Raw genomic sequence first — 22,646 nt, forward strand, 5'->3', positions numbered from 1 at the left:
ATTGCTGCACTGTCGGAACTAGAAGCACAAACATTTCGCTACACCCGCAATAACATCTGCTAACCATGTGTATGTGACCAATGCAATTTGATTCGATTTGACCAAGTCTGGCACCAACAGGATTCTGAACAGCTTCTACCCACAAGCCATAAGACTGCTAAATAGTTAACCAAATAGTTACCCAGACTATTTGCATTGACCCTTTTTTCACAGTGTGAAAAAAAGGGTCATTATCTAACCCGTGTTATCCATCTTGTTACCTAGTCACTTTACCCTTACTCACATGAACATATGTATATTGTATATAGCTAAGTTATCATTACTCATTGTGTATTTAGTCCTCGTGTTATTCTTTTTTTCTATTATTTTTCCATTTGTCTCTTTGCATTGTTGGGAAAGGCCCGTAAGTAAGCATTTCACTGTTAGTCCACACCTGTTGTTTACGAAGCATGTGACAAATAACATGTGATTAGATGTATTCCTCCATCCTGTCCTCTCCCATTTCCTTCCTTCTTGCCTTTTCCATACTCTCCCTCTCTTCTCTGTCCTCCTTTTCTCACATCCCTGTCATGTCCTACCCCCCCCCCCCCCCTCCTCGTCCCTGTCCTTGTCTATTCCCTCAGGAGCAGTGTGAGTCTGTCTAAATGCTGGCATTGTCTACCCTTCAACCCTGAACCCAATCCACCCCCAGCTGGTTTGAAAGGATAGAGACAGAAACAATCCCCCACACAAACACATCATGCATCATTGCATCACAATTTCATAACCTCTTAATTTTCTCCCCTCTAATTTGATTCATTATTTTTTTCCTCCCTCTCGCTCTCTCATTGCTCCCGCTATGCATATTAATCACACATGGAGAAGGCTTGATTAAAATCCGAAAGAGCATTTGAGCACACAATGAAATGACAGCTTCTTCTCTGGGGGAGAAACACATTTATAATGGATTTATACTGCATCATTTAAAGTCCAATTGTATATGCATACACTTCATATATTACCTCTCTTAATAATATGGCGTAAACAAAGGCAGCCTAGGCATACACTGACCAAGTTGCTACTCAATATTAGATAGATGACATGGCTGCATGTCAAATGGTAAGCTTCTGTATTCCCCCCTATTCCCCTGGCTCTAGTCTCTACCACTCAGTCAGATGATGCCTCTGGACAGGACTTCCCTTTCAGATAGAGACCAGGAACTCAGCCACAGTGTCTCACTCCAATTGAATGGGTTCTGGTTTCCTCCATGTCCCAAATCGCTATCAAAGAGCCAGTGGATGTTATGGCTCACAAGAACAATATTTTTTGAATATTCACTTTTCCACTTTTATAGCTAGAATTCTCTGCAGATGGATTCTGTCTGAAGGGTATTGACGAACTCAGGTGTTAGAGGTTGATGTTGGTTTTGACAGTCTGGGTCTATGGCTGCAGAGGCTGGAGCATTTAGTCGCTCTTCACGGTTCCCAAGTCTCCATATGCTTTTCGTATTGAGGCGCTGGTTCAATTGAACATTCATCCTTCTTTCCTCCCTTCCTTGAAGTCATCACTGATCTGTATGTGATTGGATAAATGCAACCACAGTTGTTTCTTCCCGCTGCTCTCGTCACAATGCTATGCTCTCAGATTAACATATGACTGCTACCCCCGTAGGCACTCCTGTAGATCTGAAAGTATCCGAGAGAAGCAACACTATGATAGACGTTTCCTACTGAAAGGCTGGGTGGAATTTCCACTATATTGCTCACAACTATCCAATCATGTCAGACTTATAGGAGTGCCTTGTGGGTAGGGCAAGAAGTACATTTGTAATTCAAAAATTGCATTTTTGTATTTTTAAGGATGCATTTTAAACACCTGAACCATCCCTTAGTCTCAATTAATTGGAGAAATTATGCATATCCAAATGGGCCACAGAAGCTGTACAAAACCGAATTAGAACCAAATGAATGTCCACTCATTTCTTTTGCTGCTCCCTAGTGTCATCTATATGATTCATCCACAAAAGTCATAGCGGAAACAGAAAGGGGGGGGGGGTTTAGTGTCGCGCAAGGTCAAGGGCCACAGCGTTAGAAGAGAGGGCTTCAAAGATGTGTCCATCGCTCAGGGGTAAAGGAGGAGAAGAAGGAAGAGAGAGAGAGCCTTCCCAACAGTCTGTTGAGTGCTGAGAGTGAGAGAGGAGACACGAAAGATGTAGGCCCTGCCCTGACCGTTTGTGTGAAGAATCACACAGCGACATTGTCGCTATGTAATCAAATATTGCCTTGTATGATTTGCCCCTTACAAGTGACTTCCTCCAGGTGGTTTGATGTTCTGAAAAGAGAATTGCACTAGAATGGCATCCGTAGTGGGGCTGGAATAAGGAACAAAATAGTACACACACACACAAGGGTACATATGCACACACAAGCAAGCATATTACAGTGCCTTCAGAAAGTATTCACACCCCTTGAATTTTCCATATGTTATTGTGTTACAGTGAAATGGAGTAAATTAATATTTTTTTGTTACTGGCCTACACACCATAACGTCAAAGTGAAATTATGATTTTTGGAAATTCTTACAGATTAATTAAATATGAAAAGCTGAAATGTCGAGTCAATAAGTATTCAATCCATTTGTTATGTCAAGCCGAAATAACTTAAAGAGTAAAAATGTGCTTAACAAGTGTCATGGCCACGACACAAGGCAGATAATTAGTTGCATTGACTAACTCTATGCAATATTGGTGACTAACATATGTTTTGAATCACTACCTCATCTCTGTAACCCACACATCTGTAAGGTCCCTCAGTCAAGCAGTGAATTTCAAACACAGATTCAACCACAAAGACCAGGGAGGTTTTCCAAGGGCTCGCAAAGAAGGGCATCTATTGGTAGTTGGAGTAAAAAAGCAGACATTCAATATCTCTTTGTGCATGGTGAACTTATTAATTACACTTTGGATGGTGTATCTATACACCCAGTCACTACAAGATACAGGTGTCCTTCCTAACTCAGTTGCCGGAGAGGAAGGAAATCGCTCAGGGATGTCACCATGATTCCAATTTTTTAAAATATATATATATATATTTTGGGGTTTTGCTTTTTTTCCCCCAATTTCGGGATATCCAATTGGTAGTTACAGTCTGGTCACATCGCTGCAACTCCAGTACGCACTCGGGAGAGGCGAAGGTTGAAAGCCGTGCGTCCTCCGTAACACAACCCCGCCAAGCCGCACTGCTTTTTGACACAATGCTCGCTTAACCCGGAAGCCAGACGCACCAATGTGTTGGAGGAAACACCATATACCTGGTGACCATGTCAGCGTGCATTGCGCCTGGCCCGCCACAGGAGTCGCTAGAGCGCAATGGGACAAGGACATCCCGGCCGGCCAAATCCTCCCCTAACCCGGACGACGCTGGTCCCACCGCCTCATGGGTTTCCTGGTCGTGGCCGGCTGTGATAGAGCCTGGTATCAAACCAGGATCTGTAGTGACACAGCTAGCACTGTGATGCAGTGCTATAGACTGCAGTGCCTTAGGCCCTTCCATGAGGCCAATGTTGTAAAACAGTTACAGAATTTATTTCCTGTGAAAGGAGAAAACTTAGGATGGTTCAACAACATTGTAGTTACTCCACAATACTAACCTAATTGTCTGAGTGAAAAGAAAGAAGCCTGTACAGAATAAAAATATTCCAAAACATGCATACTGTTTGAAACAAGGTACTAAAGTAATACTGCAAAAAATGTGGTAAAGCAGTTAACTTAAGTTATGTTTGGGGAACACCCAATACAGCACATTGGTGAGTACCACGCTCCATATTTGCAAGCATAGTGGTGGCTGCATCATGTTATGGGTATGATTGTAATCCTTAAGGACTGGGGTTTTTCAGGAAAAAAAATAAACAGAATGGAGCTATGCAAAGGCAAAATCTTGGAGATGAATTCACCTTTCAAAAGGACAATAACTGTAAACACATGGCCAAATCTACTCTGGAATTTCTTACCAAGAAGACAGTGAATGTTCCTGAGTGGCCGAGTTACACTTTTGATTTACTGGAAAATCTATGGCAAGACATGAAAGTGTGTTTTGTTTGACAAGTAATTATTTTTTCTCAAAAAGAGACGGGGCAAAACTATTAGCACCCGTTTTCAATACCTCACCTTGGAAGATAACGGCACTGAGACTAGAATCTTTTATGAGATTTAAGAACACAAAATCAACATTGCAATGGTCATTTCAGTCTCTGGACTTGAACCCCATTAAAAACATGTGGTTTGAATTGAAAAGGGCAGTCCAGAAGCGCAGACGAAAGACATCAAGGATCTGGAAATATTTTTTATGGAGGAATGATCGAGATCCCTCCCAATGTTCTCCAATCTCATAATTATTTTTAGAAAAAGGCTCTGTGCCGTTATCCTGGCAAGGTGAGTTACTGAAAGGTATTGAAAACAGGGGTGCCAATACTTTTGACCACTATCTTTTTGGGATAAAAAAAAATAATTACTTGTTTTTGAGCATACAATATGGCTCAGTAGATGTATTATTTGTTTTATACTCTTTGTTGCCCATCTTTATCAAGGATGCCAATTATTTTGGACTTAACAGTAGTAACTGTACACACAGACACACACACACACACAAACACACACACACACACACACACACACACACACACACAGAGAGTCTGGGTCTACACTGCTCCCGTCTGTGTGTGAATTCATTCACAGTGAAAATGTACCCAGGTCTTGTTCTACTCTGCTATTTCATTTAGTGTAGAATCCAGAGAAGAAAGCCGTCTAGCCAAGCTTATTTTCCTCTTTTCACATTTCACCAAACATATCTGCTTTTCCACAAAAGTTAATCAAAAGGGGACCATAGTGCTCTCCCAGAAGTTTGGTTGGTGTGTAAAACCCATCATTTCAGATAAGCAAAAGGGTGTGATGGGTCTGCACTCAAAAAGATGTTGCATAAAACATACTTAAATGTTTCATTTGTTGTATTTTTATCACTCTATCAGCGTACACAGCCTTTGCAGCCTTCAGTGTGTGGGTACACATTTTTCTTGGAAAATTATATTTTTCAGTGAAAATAATACAAAAAAATGAACATTTTTTGTTTTCCACAAAATAAAGGTGGTTGTTGATCAACTTCACAGATGTATCTTTTTTTTAGGGGGGCAGGCAGTTCTACATATGGACAGATCTCAAAAGTCTAAAAAAGCCTTCTTGTCTGCTATCCTCCATCTACACTGATATGAAAGAGCTGGACAAGCCTGGAGAAAATTCACACCAATAATCCTATTGCTTTGACCTCTCCTGTGTTTTCGGATCAGTGTGTCTGTCTGTGAGGCCCATGGGGCTTCTGTGTGTTTGTGTTTGTGTGTCTAACCCTCTCTACCACTGTTTCTCTAGATGCGTTCAACACGGGGTGTGTCAGTGTGGCCAGTTGGGCTGGTCAGTGGGCGCCGGTACGAGCGTCCCATAGTGGAGAAGGGCAGAGTGGTGGGCTGGTACACTGGCTGGAGGCCCGACCGTCCCTTCGCTATCGACATGGCAGGTATAGTGCATTTACTGTAGTTAGTCATCTAAGGTAGAGGAACAGACACCAGTGGTTCCCTTTCAGTTGTTCAACTTCTTACAGCACAGCTATTGGGAGTTTGTACGCTAGCGACCTCTACCGAAGAACATTAGAATCATGCCTGACATTGCCAATGAACACCGTGACTCACATGTATTTTTTTTAAACATTGGAAGACTAAATTTATCAGGCTTTGCTCCAACTTAATTGTCCCACTTAAGGAGGGTGTAGTCATCCTTCTGGATGTTGCGAGTTAAAGGTTGGTAACTATACTAACCAAAATATAAACGCAACATGTAAAGTGTTGGTCCCATCATTCATGAGCTGAAATGAAAATCCCAGAAATGTTCCATGCGCACAAAATGACTACTTATCTCAAATTGTGTACACAAATTTGTTTACATTCTTGTTAGTGAGCATTTCTCTTTTGCCAAGATAATCCATCCACCATACAGGTGTGGCATATCAAGAAGCTGATTAAAAAAGCATGATCAATACACAAGTGCACCTTGTGCTGAGGACAATAAAAGGCAACTCTAAAATGTGCAGTTTTGTCATACAACACATGCCACAGATGTCTCAACTTTTGAGGGAGCATGCAATTGGCATGCTGACTGCAGGAATGTCCAACAGAGCTGTTGCCAGAGAATTGTATGTTAATTTCCCTACAGTAAGCCGCCTCCCATGTTGATTTAGAGAATTTGGCAGTACGACCAACCGGCCTCACAAATGCAGACCACGTGTAACCATACTCACCAAATACTCACCTTCTATGGCCACTGGCACCCGGTAGAAGTCTGCTCTTCACTGATGAATCCCAGTTTCAACTGTACCGGGCAGATGGCGTGTGGGCGAGCGGTTTGCTGATGTCAATGTTGTGAACAGAGTGCCCCGTTGTGGCGGTGGGTTATGATATGGGCAGGCATAAGCTACAAACAACAAACACAATATATTTTATTGATGGCAATTTGAAAGCACAGAGGTACCGTGACGAGATCCTGAGGCCCATTATCGTGACATTCATCCGCCGCCATCACCTCCTTTTTCAGCATAATAATGCACTGCCCCATGTCGCAAGGATCTGCACACAATTCCTGGAAGCTGGAAATGTCCCAGTACTTCCAAGCGTGTTTCAGTTCCCGCCAATATCCAGCAACTTTGCACAGGCATTGAAGATGAATCGGACAATATTCCGCAGGCCACAATCAACAGCCTGATCACCTCTATGCGAAGGAGATGTGTCTCGCTGCATGAGGCAAATGATGGTCACACCAGATACTGGCTGTTTTCCTCATCCATGCACCTACCTATTTTTAAAAGGTACTGTATCTGTGACCAACAGATGCATATCTATATTCCCAGTCATGTGAAATCCATAGATTAGAGCCTAATTCATTTATTTAAATTGACTGATATCCTTATACAAACTGTAACTCAGTAAAACAACGAAGGCTAAGAAGCCGGGTTTAGGTTCAAGACCATGCCCAAATAATATTAATAGAAACACACATTTTATTGCCTGGTATGTCTCGTTGTGGTGCTTGCTACGGCTGCCTCCGCTTGGGTCAGTAACAGTGGCTTGCCCAGCAGCTGGCACTGTTCCCCTAGTCCATGGTGCGCACAGGTTCCCTTGGCAAACGTGTGGAATTCTCATGGCTTCCTCTCACAGGTGCCCGTACCTCGGCTAGGTCTGAGTAAAGGGACCCGGGGATGAATTGGGGCCTGGGCCGGATCAAATGCCTTGTCTGCCTGGGCATGCAGAAACTGCCCTAACTCAACCCAGTTGCTGTGCACTCTGTCTCCAAATAAGTGCGAAGTGAGACGACTTGAAGGGAGAGGGCAGCTGGGTCAGTAAACACTCCCTGCTTGGTGCCTGTGCCTGCCTCAGTCAAGCACCGTTCACCTCTCTTCCCAGACTTGGTTGATAATCCAATTTTATGTGGACGGGATCAGGCTAGCTAAACAGCGCCGCATAGCGTGCTAGCCAGGTTAGCTGACTTTTCAAGGCGAGCTAGCGTACTGCCACTGGCAATTCCTACCTCCCATGGTGGAATTGTTTGTGTAGCGTGCTCTCTCTCTCTCGTTTAGCATACGTTCCTTTCAGTCTCTTGGTTATTCTAGATGAACCGTGTTGCATTCAGAGAGATTTTCGAGACCGAAGGAAGACGCCACTCATTGTTCTTTGGCTAGTTCCTTGTTGGCAGCGGGCTTGGCAAGTGCTAGCCCACAGGGATAATGCAGATAGCTGGGTTCTGGCATAGCAAGACTAAGAAGCCGTATGGCTGACGTCGGTTAGCATACGGTACTGTGACAACAGTGCCTCCGTGTTTGGCTATGGCCGACCTGGGTACATTGTCGGCCATTGCTGGAGTTCCTATACCCATAAAAGGGCCAGGTTTCAGGCGGGCTATACAGTACCAGGTGCTCTTTGTCCAAAGAGCACACCTCTCCCCACAGGTGGCATATTACTGGATTCATTGCTGATTCCTCCCTCTAGCTCACTGGTCCCTTTGAGGTGCTTAGTCATACAGATTATGGACTCGGTAGGTGGTTGGAAATCATGCTTTTATCCCACACACAGTCGCTGTGGTTCTTATGAACTCCAAAATGAGCTGTCTGTCTCCTGGTCAATGCATTTCATTCCTGGGAATTGGATTCAATTATGTATTGCCCTGTCTGTTATCACAGATGGGGTACATTTTTCAGAGCTGTCTGTCCCTTTTTCCAGCTGGCTTACAAGGTGCAGTGTCACCGGTACCTATGACTGATGGGCATGATAACCTCTATGATAAAGTTTTTTTTTACAAGCATGCAGGGGTTATTTCAGCATGTCATGTGGGAATTGATGGTGCCACTCCAGGGGCTCATCCCCTGGCAGTGCAGTTTTTAAAAGGTATATGCAGTCTTCGGCCGGTTTCTAAACCAATTGCGCCCATTCGGGATTTGGGTGCAGGTAGCATAGGACAGCAGGTAACCTAGGGGTTAGAGCATTGGGCCAGTAATCGAAAGGTCGCTGGTACTAATACCCGAGCAGGCAAGGTGAAAAATCTGTCAATCTGCCCTTATGGCTGGGGCAGGAGAGGGTCATTAGGCAGCGCGCAGATTGTGAAACACTCAGGTACAGGAGGATTTCCTATTGGGTTGGAACTCTGAATGGTTTGCCGGTAGGCCATTTCATATTGTGTCAGCAAAAGCCGGGCCGGGATGTGATTTCATGTCCCCATAGCTGTGTTGTACCGAGTTGTCAGACTGAAAGGGAATGTACAGTTATGACTATAACTACTGTTCTCTGAAGGAGGGAAACGAGGTACAACAGCTGTTCGGACCCGTTCCGCCCAGTTCTGGGCTTGGTGAAGAGTGGTACTGAATTGAAAGAATGAATTTGTGCCTGGTGTTTATCACCTGTGGAAGGCGGGGCTTCCGGTGAGGCCCTGTGTTCATTGGCCTTGTCAGGCATGATTCTAATGTTCTTCAGTAGAGGTCCGTAGCGCACAAACTCCCGATAGCTGTGTTGTACCCCACTCCCTCTTTCAGGAAACAATAGTTATAGTCATAACGTTTTCAGTTTGGAATGCATCCCAACTTGGTGGTGTAAACTGCTCCACACAATGAATGGCCTTTTGTGTTTGGGGAGTTCCCTCTCTGAAAGGGTCAGTCAGGGACAAGCTTCTGTAAGCACATTTAAAAGTAAAGTGGGACGCCGTGATGCTGCTCACCACTTCAGCCCCATCTCTCTCTTTCGCCTGTCTCTCTCTTGCTCTCTGCACAAAACAAACCCATCTAGTGGTCCCTGCGGCATGAATGGTCCCACTAACCACACATACTAACACTCAGGAGTGCACATAAATGGTCACAGCCAGACAAGTGATACACACAAAAGACACAGATACACGCGTACACCCACGTGTTTTCACACTTGCATACGCATGCACAATAACCCCCTTTAATCACTATACATCCAGTGTAGAATGGGCAGTGTTGAGCAGTGAATAAATTGCAGCTTTTGCCTTAATAACTTGTATTGTGGTATTGGAGGCTATTGTTGGCAGCCAAATGAGCCCACTAAGCTGTCCCATCTCTACTCCATCCCATTTAATAGGCCACAATTGGACCAGAGAATGAGGAGATGGTTTAGTATTCTTCTGGTGCAGGCACACACACACACACACACACACACAATTCTGTACATCTCTACCCTTATTTTACCTGGTAAGTAATAAAACATTTCAAAACGAAGATGTCTTGATTGCGTATCAAATCAAATTTTAATTGTCGCATACACTGAATACCGTGAAATGTTAAAATAAAATATTTACTAACTAAACTAAAGTAAAAAATTAAAGAAGTAACACAATAAAAAAACAATAATGAGGCTATGCAAATAGTCCGGGTGGCCGTTTGATGAATTGTTCAGCAGTCTTATGGCTTGTGGGTAGAAGCTGTAAAGGAGCCTTTTGGACCTAGACTTGGTGCTCCAGTACTGCTTGCCATGCAGTAGCAGAGAGAACAGTCTATGACTTGGGTGACTGGAGTCTTTGACAATTTTTGGGACCTTCCTCTGACACCGCCTAGTATATAAGTCCTGGATGTTAGGAAGCTTTGCCCCAGTGCCGTACTGGGCCATACGCACTACCCTCTGTTGCGCCTTCCGGTTGGATGCGGAGCAGTTGTCATACCAGGCAGTGATGCAACCAGTCAGGATGCTCTCAGTGGTTCAGCTGTAGAACTTTTTGAGAATCTTGGGACCCATGCCAAGTCTTTTCAATTTCCTGATGAGGATAAGGCGTTGTCGTGCCCTCTTTAAACATTTCTTGGTGTGTTTGGACCATGATAGTTTGTTGGTGATGTGGACACCAAGGAACTTGAAACTCTCGACCCGCTCCCATGTGAAAGGGGGCGTGTTCGGCCCTCATTTTCCTGTATTCCACAATCTCCTTTGTTTTGCTCACGTTGAGGGAGAGGTTGTTGTCCTGGCACCACACTGCCAGGTCTCTGACCTCCTCCCTATAGGCTATCCCATTGTTGTCGGTGATCAGGCCTACCACTGTTGTGTCTTCAGCAAACGTAATAATGGTGTTGGAGTTGTGCTTGGCCATGCAGTCGTGGGTGAACAGGGAGTATAGGAGGGGACTAAGAATGCAACCCTGAGAGGCCCCCATGTTGAGGATCAGCTTGGCAGATGTGTTGTTGCCTACCCTTACCACCTGGGGGTGGCCTGTCAGGAAGTCCAGGACCCAGTTGCAGAGGGAGGTGTTTAGTCCCAGGGTCCTTAGCTTACTAATGAGCTTCATGGGCACTATGGTGTTGAACACTGAGCTGTAGTCAATGAACAGTATTCTCACACACAGTACCAGTCAAAGGTTTGGACACACCAACTCATTCCAGGGTTTTTCTTTTCTTTTTATTATTTTCAACATTGAAAACTAATATTGAAGAAATCAAACTATAAAATAACACATATGGAACCATGTAGTAACCAAAAAAGTGTTAAACAAATCAAAATATATTTTCTATTTGAGATTCTTCAAAGTAACCACTTTTTGCCTTGGTGACAGCTTTGCACAACCTCTTGGCATTCTCTCAACCAGCTACATGAGGAATGCTTTTCCAACAGTCTTTCTTGAGCACAGGGACTATGGTGGTCTGCTTGAAATATGTAGGTATTACAGACTCGGTCAGAGAGAGGTTGAAATTGTCAGTGAAGACACTTGTCAGTTGGTCAACGCATGCTCTGAGTAGACGTCCTGGTAATCCGTCTGGCCCCACGACATTGTGAATTTTTCTTGCTCACATCAGCTATGGATAGTGTGAACACAAATTCGTCAGGAACAGAGCCGGCGTAGTAGAATTCAATCTTAGTCCTGTAGTTACGCTTTGCCTGTTTGATGGTTCGTCTCAGGGCATAGCGGGATTTATTATTAGCATCCGATTAGTATCCCGCTCCTTGAAAGCGGCAGCTCCAGCCTTTAGCGAGGTGCAGATGTTGCTTGTGATCCATGGCTTCTGGTTGGGTTATGTACGTACGGTCACCGCGGGGACGACGTCATGCACTTATTGAGGAAGCTGGGGACTGAGGTGATATACTCCTCAATGTCATTGGATGAATCCCAGAACATATTCCTGTCTGTGCTTGAAAAATACGCATCCGCGTCATCTGACCACTTCCATATTGAGCGTGTCACTGGTACTACCTGCTTTAGTTTTTGCTTGTAAGCAGGAATCAGGATGATAGAATTATGGTAAGATTTGCCAAATGGAGGGCGAGGGAGAGCATTGTACGCATCTCTGTGTGTGAGCAATACCTCAAGACGAGCAACATCTCAAGACAACCTTAATATTATTTCCGAAAACTGGAAAGTTTGTGTCGTCGTTCAGCCACGACTTGGTAAAACATAAGATATTGCAGATTTTAATGTCCGTTAGTAGGATAGTCTCAAACGGAGCTCATCCAGTTTATTCTCCAGTTATTGCACGTTGGCCAATAGAACAGATGGTAGAGGCAGGTTACCCACTTGCCGACTAATCCTCACAAGGTTCCCTGATCTGCACCCCCGGTATCTCCTTTTCTTAATGTGAATGACAGGGATTTGTGCCTTTTCCGAGATTTGTCCAGTTCGAGGTGAGTAGTCTTTGTTCTGATATCCAGAAGCTCTTTTCGGGCATAAGAGACGGTAGCATGAACATTATGTACAAATTAAGTTACAAACAATGCGTAAAAAACACACAAAATAGCACAATTGGTTAGGAGCCTGTAAAACTGCAGCCATCCCCACCGGTGACATTTTCCAATAGTATGTCTTCACACCCCAGAGTTAATACTTGGTGGAAGCACATTTGGCAGCCATCAGAGCTGTGAATCATTTTGAATAAGATTTTATTCAACATTGCACAACTCTTAGGGTAGCATACTCTATATACATTGTTTTTGTGTTGGTAACAAGGACGTTAAGTACTACTGCAAGAAAAAAAACAGCAACAATGTTAATCTACAGGATCAGGTCAAATCCAATACAACATAGCTCAGAGTGAAACCCTGTGTATTTTCAAGTATTGTGGTGGCAGCATCATGTTATGTGCAAAGGGTGTGTAGACTTTCACTACTTTACATATGATGCACAGAAGCAGAACCATAGAGAAAAGGACACAAGGAAATGAAGCAAGGAAAGGAAGCTGGACGAAACTATTGAGACAGAAACTGCATTGATAACAGGCGGGCATTGCTAACAGATGCACTAATCTTCATACCATTTTAGCTGCAGGTTAAGAGATTAAGAGTCAATCTTGTAATGGCTTTCATATTCATCTATCATACCTGTTACAGCTTCTGGGCTTTCATTGTGGTATCACTTAATTCTCAGTAATATGCCTGATAGAACAAGGAGGCAAGGACACACAATACGCTATTTCATGCAGCTATTAGCACACCCCATTCCCAACATGAGTTAACATTTAAACGTGTTAACCCTCGTTAACCCTCGCAAGGCTGTCGGCTTGCACAGACCAGCTGACTGGTGTGTTTACAGACATATTCAATCAATCACTATCCCAGTCTGCTGTTCCCACATGCTTCAAGAGGGCCAGCATTGTTCCTGTTCCCAAGAAAGCTAAGGTAACTGAGCTAAACGACTATCGTAGCACTCACCTCCATCATCATGAAGTGCTTTGAGAGACTAGTCAAGGATCATATCACCTCCACCTTACCTGAAACCCTAGACCCGCTCCAATTTGCTTACCGCCCCAATAGGTCCATAGACGACACAATCGCAATCACACTGCACACTGCCCTAACACATCTGGACAGGAGGAATACTGTAACTATGTAAGAATGCTGTTCATCGACTACAGCTAAACATTTAACACCATAGTACCCTCCAAACTTGTCATTAAGCTCGAGACCCTGGGTCTCGACCCCACCCTGTGCAACTGTGGTAGGCTTGATTACCAACAACGACGAGACGGCCTACAGGGAGGAGGTGAGGGCCCTCGGAGTGTGGTGTCAGGAAAATAACCTCACACTCAACGTCAACAAAACTAAGGAGATGATTGTGGACTTCAGGAAACAGCAGAGGGAACACCCCCCTATCCACATCGATGGAACAGTAGTGGAGAGGGTAGCAAATTTTAAGTTCCTCGGCATACACATCACAGACAAACTGAATTGGTCCACTCACACAGACAGCATCGTGAAGAAGGCGCAGCAGCGCCTCTTCAACCTCAGGAGGCTGAAGAAATTCGGCTTGTCACCAAAAGCACTCACAACCTTCTACAGATGCACAATCGAGAGCATCCTGGCGGGCTGTATCACCGCCTGGTACGGCAACTGCACCGCCCTCAACCGTAAGGCTCTCCAGAGGGTAGTGAGGTCTGCACAACGCATCACCGGGGGCAAACTACCTGCCCTCCAGGACACCTACACCACCCGATGTCACAGGAAGGCCATAAAGATCATCAAGGACATCAACCACCCGAGCCACTGCCTGTTCACCCCGCTATCATCCAGAAGGCGAGGTCAGTACAGGTGCATCAAAGCTGGGACCGAGAGACTGAAAAACAGCTTCTATCTCAAGGCCATCAGACTGTTAAACAGCCACCACTAACACTGAGTGGTTGCTGCCAACACACTGACACTGACTCAACTCCAGCCACTTTAATAATGGGAATTGATGGGAAATTATGTAAATATATCACTAGCCACTTTAAACAATGCTACCTTATATAATGTTACTTACCCTACATTATTCATCTCATATGCATACGTATATACTGTACTCTATATCATCGACTGTATCCTTATGTAATACATGTATCACTAGCCACTTTAAACTATGCCACTTTGTTTACATACTCATCTCATTTGTACATACTGTACTCGATACCATCTACTGTATCTTGCCTATGCTGCTCTGTACCATCACTCATTCATATATCCTTATGTACATATTATTTATCCCCTTACACTGTGTACAAGACAGTAGTTTTAGAATTGTTAGTTAGATTGCTTGTTATTACTGCATTGTCGGAACTAGAAGCACAAGCATTTCGCTACACTCGCATTAACATCTGCTAACCATGTGTATGTGACAAATAAAATTTGATTTGATTTGATTTGAACTGGGTCCTGGACTTTCTGATGGGCTGCCCCCTGGTGGTGAGGGTAGGAAACAACATCTCCACCCAGCTGATCCTCAACACTGGGGCCCCACAAGGGTGCGTTCTCAGCCCTGTCCTGTACTCCCTGTTCACCCATGACTGCGTGGCCATGCATGCCTCCAACTCAATCATCAAGTTTGCAGACGACACTACAGTGGTAGGCTTGATTACCAACAATGACGAGACAGCCTACAGGGAGGAGGTGAGGGCCCTCGGAGTGTGGTGTCAGGAAAATAACCTCACACTTAACATCAACAAAACAAAAGAGATGATTGTGAACTTGGGGAAACAGCAGAGTGATCACCCCTCTATCCACATCGACGGGACAGTAGTGGAGAAGGTGGAAAGTTTTAAGTTCCTCGGCGTACACATCACGGACAAACTGAAATGGTCCACCCACACAGACAGCATGGTGAAGAAGGCGCAACAGCGCGAGGTCAGTACAGGTGCATCAAAGCTGGGACCGAGAGACTGAAAAACAGCTTCTTTCTCAATGCCATAAGACTGTTAAACAGCCATCAATAACATTGAGTGGCTGCTGCCAACATACTGACTCAAATCTCTAGCCACTTTAATAATAAAAAATGTGATGTAATAAATGTATCACTAGTCACTTTAAACAGTGCCACTTTATATAATGTTTACATACCCTACATTACTTATCTCATATGTACAGTGCCTTGCGAAAGTATTCGGCCCCCTTGAACTTTGCGACCTTTTGCCACATTTCAGGCTTCAAACATAAAGATATAAAACTGTATTTTTTTGTGAAGAATCAACAACAAGTGGGACACAATCATGAAGTGGAACGACATTTATTGGATATTTCAAACTTTTTTAACAAATCAAAAACTGAATAATTGGGCGTGCAAAATTATTCAGCCCCTTTACTTTCAGTGCAGCAAACTCTCTCCAGAAGTTCAGTGAGGATCTCTGAATGATCCAATGTTGACCTAAATGACTAATGATGATACATACAATCCACCTGTGTGTAATCAAGTCTCCGTATAAATGCACCTGCACTGTGATAGTCTCAGAGGTCCGTCAAAAGCGCAGAGAGCATCATGAAGAACAAGGAACACACCAGGCAGGTCCGAGATACTGTTGTGAACGTTTAAAGCCGGATTTGGATACAAAAAGATTTCCCAAGCTTTAAACATCCCAAGGAGCACTGTGCAAGCGATAATATTGAAATGGAAGGAGTATCAGACCACTGCAAATCTACCAAGACCTGGCCGTCCCTCTAAACTTTCAGCTCATACAAGGAGAAGACTGATCAGAGATGCAGCCAAGAGGCCCATGATCACTCTGGATGAACTGCAGAGATCTACAGCTGAGGTGGGAGACTCTGTCCATAGGACAACAATCAGTCGTATATTGCACAAATCTGGCCTTTATGGAAGAGTGGCAAGAAGAAAGCCATTTCTTAAAGATATCCATAAAAAGTGGCGTTTAAAGTTTGCCACAAGCCACCTGGGAGACACACCAAACATATGGAAGAAGGTGCTCTGGTCAGATGAAACCAAAATTGAACTTTTTGGCAACAATGCAAAACGTTATGTTTGGCGTAAAAGCAACACAGCCCATCACCCTGACCACACCATCCCCACTGTCAAACATGGTGGTGGCAGCATCATGGTTTGGGCCTGCTTTTCTTCAGCAGGGACAGGGAAGATGGTTAAAATTGATGGGAAGATGGATGGAGCCAAATACAGGACTATTCTGGAAGAAAACCTGATGGAGTCTGCAAAAGACCTGAGACTGGGACAGAGATTTGTCTTCCAACAAGACAATGATCCAAAACATAAAGCAAAATCTACAATGGAATGGTTCAAAAATAAACATATCCAGGTGTTAGAATGGCCAAGTCAAAGTCCAGACCTGAATCCAATCGAGAATCTGTGGAAAGAACTGAAAACTGCTGTTCACAAATGGTCTCCATCCAACCTCACTGAGCTCGAGCTGTTTTTCAAGGAGGAATGGGAAAAAAATTTGGTCTCTCGATGTGCAATACTGATAGAGACATACCCCAAGAGACTTACAGCTGTAATCGCAGCAAAAGGTGGCGCTACAAAGTATTAACTTAAGGGGGCTGAATGATTTTGCACGCCCAATTTTTCAGTTTTTGATTTGTTAAAACAGTTTGAAATATCCAATAAATGTCGTTCCACTTCATGATTGTGTCCCACTTGTTGTTGATTCTTCACAAAAAAATAGTTTTATATCTTTATGTTTGAAGCCTGAAATGTGGCAAAAGGTCGCAAAGTTCAAGGGGGCGAATACTTTCGCAAGGCACTGTATATACACTGTACTCTATACCATCTACTGCATCTTGCCTATGCCGTTCGGCCATCGGTCATCCATATATTTATTTGTACATATTCTTATTAATTTCTTTACACTTGTGTGTATAAGGTAGTTGTTGTGAAATTGTTTGTTTTCTTGTTAGATATTGCTGCATGGTCAGAACTAGAAGCACAATGTTACGGTTTTCTAGGTGTGAAGCAGAGTCGGACCAAAATGCGGCGTGTAGATTGCGATCCATGTTTATTAAACTTAAGCAACATGAATCTAAATACAAACACTACGAAACAATAAACGTAACGAAAACCGAAACAGCCTAATACCCGTGCACATAAACACAGAATACGGACATAAGGACAATCACCCACAAACACACAGTGAAACCCAGGCTACCTAAATATGGTTCCCAATCAGAGACAATGACTAACACCTGCCTCTGATTGAGAACCATATCAGGCCAGACATAGAAATAGACAAACAAGACATCCAACATAGAATGCCCACCCAGCTCACGTCCTGACCAACACTAAAACAAGGAAAACACACACGAACGATGGTCAGAACGTGACACACAAGCATTTCGCTACACTCGCATTAACATCTGCTAACCATGTGTATGTGACAAATAACATTTGATTTGATTTAGAACTGACCCAATAGGCAGATCTCACTGGACTGACTCAGACACTGCGGATCTGTGTGTTAAACTGGTGACTTCAAAATACAGGAAATACACAACACACTCTCGCACATGCTCATAAACGTGCATGCACACTCTCACGCACAAACACTCACACTCACAATGTCTCAGTGGAGAAGGAGCATACCCATGTGAGTAGCGTTTTGGCCTAGAAAACAGTGTGCTCACTGGAAACGAGGAGGCAAGGACACATAATACGCTGTTCCATTCAGCCATTAGAACACCCCATTCCCAGTAGGATGGCATATTCACTGAGTGTACAAATCATTAGGAACACCTGCTGGAACCCCATGACAGTCTGGCCAGGTGAATCCAGGTCAAAGCTATGATCTCTTATTGATGTCACTTGTTAAATCCACTTTGATCGGTATAGATGAAGGGGAGGAGACCGGTTAAAGAAGGATGTTAAAGCCTTGAGACAATTGAGACATGGATTGTGTATGTGTGCCATTCAGAGGGTGAAGGGCATGACAAAAGATTTAACGGCCTTTGAATTGGGCATGGTAGTAGGTTCCAAGTGCAACGTCTTGAGCGTGTCAAGAACTGCAACGCTACTGGACTTTTCAGTTTCCTGTGTGCATCAAGAATGGTCCACCACCCAAAGGACATCCAGCCAACTTGACACAACTGTGGTAAGCATCACTGTGGAACGCTTTTGACACCTTGTAGTCCATGCTATGACGAATTGAGGCTGTTTTCAGGGCAAAAGGCAGTGCAACTCAATATTAGGAAGGTGTTCGTAATGGTTTCCACACTCCGTGTGTACTGTAACTGAGATAAGGAGGGTAATATGAGATACTGTAGCGGGCTCTTCCAGTGTCAAAGCTTCGCATTCTCAATGCATAGTCATGAACAACAAACACACGTGCACGCACACTCAAATGTGATGTGATCTCAGTCTTACCTGATCTCTAGTATGCAGTTCACCATAGTGGGATAGGGACTCAGTTCCAATAGTTTAAGGTTATCAATGATCTGTATATAATTACGTCAAGGAGTGATGCAAGAAATGAATTGATCCCGTTGCCCCTCTCAATTGCTCTCTCCTAACAGTATAGCACATCCAACGTGAGAATGACATGTAATGGTTGAGACTGAATTTTTGTATAATCCTCAGACCATGATCATAGAAGGCCTTAAACCCTCCTCTTCCTCTTCTCCAGGTTTTGCAGTAAACCTCCAGGTGGTTCTGGGCAGCCCGAGGGCGCAGTTTAAGCGCAGGGGTTCCCAGCCCGGCATGCAAGAGTCTGACTTCCTGAAGCAGATCACGAAGGTGGGAGACCTGGAGCCGAAAGCCAACAACTGCACAAGGGTGAGTAGTCTAGCCTATCACTGTTACCGTGGCAACAGTTTTATTAGGTTAAAAAAAGTTGCCCTGACAGTAACACTGTTTCCATTGGTTAAACTTTCTGGGATGAAACACTATCTCCTAATATAGCCTCTTGTCTGACTGTGTCATCTCATCAGTTAGGCTAACCCTCTCCCTCCTCTCCTGTGCAGCTCATGACACTAGTAGTCATCATCATTATCAGCCCATTAAGTTAATGGGGCCGCAGTAGGCTGGTATTAATATACACCATTAGCAGGATATGACATCATCACTTATCACCAATTGCTACATTGCCAGCAGGACGTGAAATCATCCCCAATAACAAACCAGCCAGGCTCTATGTACAGTAGGTTGCCCTTAGTTACAGATCTGGTATAAGCTTACATTCTTCACTTGCTAACCTTAAGCATCAGAGAGGAAATATCCTGAACAAAAATATAAACAACATATAAAGTGTTGGTTTCACGAGCTGAAATAAAAGATCCCAGAAGTGTTCCTTACGCACAAAAAACTAATTTCTTTCAAATGTTGGTCACAAATGTGTTTAAATCCCTGTTATTGAGCATTTGTACTTTTTCAAGATAATCCATCCACCTGACAGGTTTGGCATATCAAGAAGCTGATTAAACAGCATGATAATTACACTGGTGCAGCTTGTGCTGGGGACAATAAAAGGCCACTTTAAAATGTGAATTTTTTTCACACAACACAATGCCTCAAGTTTTGAAGGAGCGCGCAATTGGCATGCTGACTACAGGAATTTCTACCAGAGCTGTTACCAGATAATTGTATGTTAATTTCTCTACCATAAGCCGCCTCTCCAACGTCGTTTTAGAGAATTTGGCAGTACATCCAACCGGCCTCACAAGCGCAACCCAGATGTAACCACTCCAGCACAGGACCTCCACATCCGGCTTCTTCACATGCGGGATCGTCTGAGACCAGCCACCGCGACAGCTGTTGAAACTGTGGGTTTGCACAATGGAATTTCTGCACAAACTGTCATGGAAGCTCATCTGTGTGCTCGTCGTCCTCACCAGGGTCTTGATCTGACTGCATTTCGGTGTTGGCCAAATGCTCACCTTCGATGGCCATAGGAATGCTGGAGAAGGGTGCTCTTCACGGCTAAATCCCGAAGGAGGAGACTTATCACTAGACACACTGGCACAGGGCGCTCTGTCCACTCTTTGGGTGTGAACAGACTGGACTGCACGCAGGCAACCCCCCCCCCCCCCCCCCCCCCATTCTCCCCAACCTCTCCCAGAACATCATATTACACATGGGTTCTAACTAGAATTTGATCAGGACTAGAATATTGGGTGGGGTTCGGGAGAACAATGGAATGCACACAAACTGCGTAGAAATGTTGACACACACATGCTGCTGCCCACCCTCTGCACCGCTTCGCTGGCTGAAGCATTGGTCTTGTTAGATATGCAAAGCGGGACAATTAGCAGCCGCGTGCAGGAAATGACATGTGGAGACGGGAACGGATAGCACCACACACCAAACAATCAATCACTGTGAACACACAAATGACCACCATCGACTGGGTTGGAAATAGAAGTGAGACACTTTCACATGTACTAAAGTACAAGGTAGAACTATCAGTCTGTTCAGTCTGACACACTCCCTCACTTTCTCTGTCACAGAGCCTTTTCTTGAACATTTGAACAGTCACCATTCCTTTTCACAGGGTTGGCTCTGCTTGGGTCACCAAGATGGCATAGCAGTCAGACGTCTTTTGTTCTCGTCTTGTCGTGTCCCATGTATATATATATATATATATATTTACAACTTTCTTCGCATACCTTTTTATATATATATTTTCTTTTCCATAAACTCATCTTCAAAACACTCTCCTGCAACCCGCCTCACCAATTTAAATTTAAAAAAAGAAAGTATTATTTACCTCATCTGTAATCCTCCATAGAAGCTAACCAGAAGCTAGCCAGAAGCTAGCCTGAAGCTAACCAGAAGCTAATAAGAAGCTAGCCAGAAGCTAGTTATCTTCTTTACTGGCTAATCGTTAGTATTCAGCTAACCACGGTTTGTTGTCATCAGCTGACCTTTAGCTCGAAAATCTATCGCCAGTTTTGTACGGCGCGGCTCGGACCGGAACATACCGGACCTATTTTTCTCTCCATGTCCCCGGATTTCACCCGCAAGCTCTGGACATTTATACCTGGATCTCGCAGCTAGTCACACTGCTATCCGTGTGACTATCGGCTTACATCGATTCCGGAGCAAACATCAATTATTCCGGAGCTAGCCAGCTGAAGAGTTCCATCAGTCACTCTTGGGCTACAATCACCTATCCGGACCCGTTTTACTGCCAACGCGGAGCCCCACCGGGCCTTCACAACTGGACTACCGACGTTATCTGCCCGAGGGAGTTATCCAGCTGGCTCCTCCGTCGCGATGTTACCTGAACGCCCATCTGGGGTCCGCTAATCGTTAGCTGTCTTATCGGCTGCTATCTGAATAGACCTATCGGACAATTTCTTTTTTCTTTTTCTTTTCTTTCTTGGGCCTCTATAACTATATCTATTTTTTTGCGAATTGGATTGATCCCCTCTACCACACGGAACCCCACTAATGCTACCTACGGAAATGCACGAGGTGGCTAAAAACAGACCTCCATCCCATGCCCCTGTGATATGCAGCTTTTCAGGGAAGCTAGAAACCATTATACACAGGCAGTTAGAAAAGCCAAGGCTAGCTTTTTCAAGCATAAATTTGCTTCCTGCAACACTAACTCAAAAAAGTTCTGGGACACTGTAAAGTCCATGGAGAATAAGAACACCTCCTCCCAGCTGCCCACTGCACTGACGATAGGAAACACTGTCACCACACATGCTTTCCACCTGGCTACCCCTACCCCGGTCAACAGCACTGCACCCCCCACAGCAACTCGCCCAAGCCTTCCCCATTTCTCCTTATCCTAAATCCAGTCAGCTGATGTTCTGAAAGAGCTGCAAAATCTGGACCCCTACAAACAGCCGGTCTAGACAATCTGGACCCTTTCTTTCTAAAATTATCTGCCGAAATTGTTGCCACCCCTATTACTAGCCTATTCAACCTCTTTCGTGTCGTCTGAGATTCCCAAAGATTGGAAAGCAGCTGCGGTCATCCCCCTCTTCAAAGGGGGGGACACTCTTGACCCAAACTGCTACAGACCTATATCTATTCTACCCTGCCTTTCTAAGGTCTTCGAAAGCCAAGTCAACAAACAGATTACTGACCATTTCGAATCTCACCATACCTTCTCTGCTATGCAATCTGGTTTCAGAGCTGGTCATGGGTGCACCTCAGCCACGCTCAAGGTCCTAAACGATATCTTAACCACCATCGATAAGAAACATTACTGTGCAGGCATATTCATTGATCTGGCCAAGGCTTTCAACTCTGTCAATCACCACATCCTCATCGGCAGACTCGACAGCCTTGGTTTCTTAAATTATTGTCTCACCTGGTTCACCAACTACTTCTCTGATAGAGTTCAGTGTGTCAAATCGGAAGGTCTGCTTTCCGGACCTCTGGAAGTCTCTATGGGGGTGCCACAGGGTTCAATTCTTGGACTGACTCTCTTCTCTGTATA

General features: G+C 44.3%; 1 protein-coding gene across 1 annotated transcript in view; it reads left to right on the forward strand.

The window, feature by feature from the left end:
* The window catches only part of LOC110502459 (galactosylgalactosylxylosylprotein 3-beta-glucuronosyltransferase 2), a 36,835-nt gene that overhangs the window by 11,853 nt on the left and 2,336 nt on the right, over positions 1 to 22,646 (forward strand). Inside the window, exons 2-3 of the mRNA XM_021580482.2 lie at positions 5,396 to 5,540; positions 18,879 to 19,027. Of these exons, the coding sequence (XP_021436157.2) occupies positions 5,396 to 5,540; positions 18,879 to 19,027 (294 nt within the window). The remainder of the gene's footprint in view (positions 1 to 5,395; positions 5,541 to 18,878; positions 19,028 to 22,646) is intronic.

Source organism: Oncorhynchus mykiss, chromosome 23 (assembly GCF_013265735.2).
Source record: "Oncorhynchus mykiss isolate Arlee chromosome 23, USDA_OmykA_1.1, whole genome shotgun sequence".
In the NCBI taxonomy this organism is placed as follows: Eukaryota; Metazoa; Chordata; class Actinopteri; order Salmoniformes; family Salmonidae; genus Oncorhynchus; species Oncorhynchus mykiss.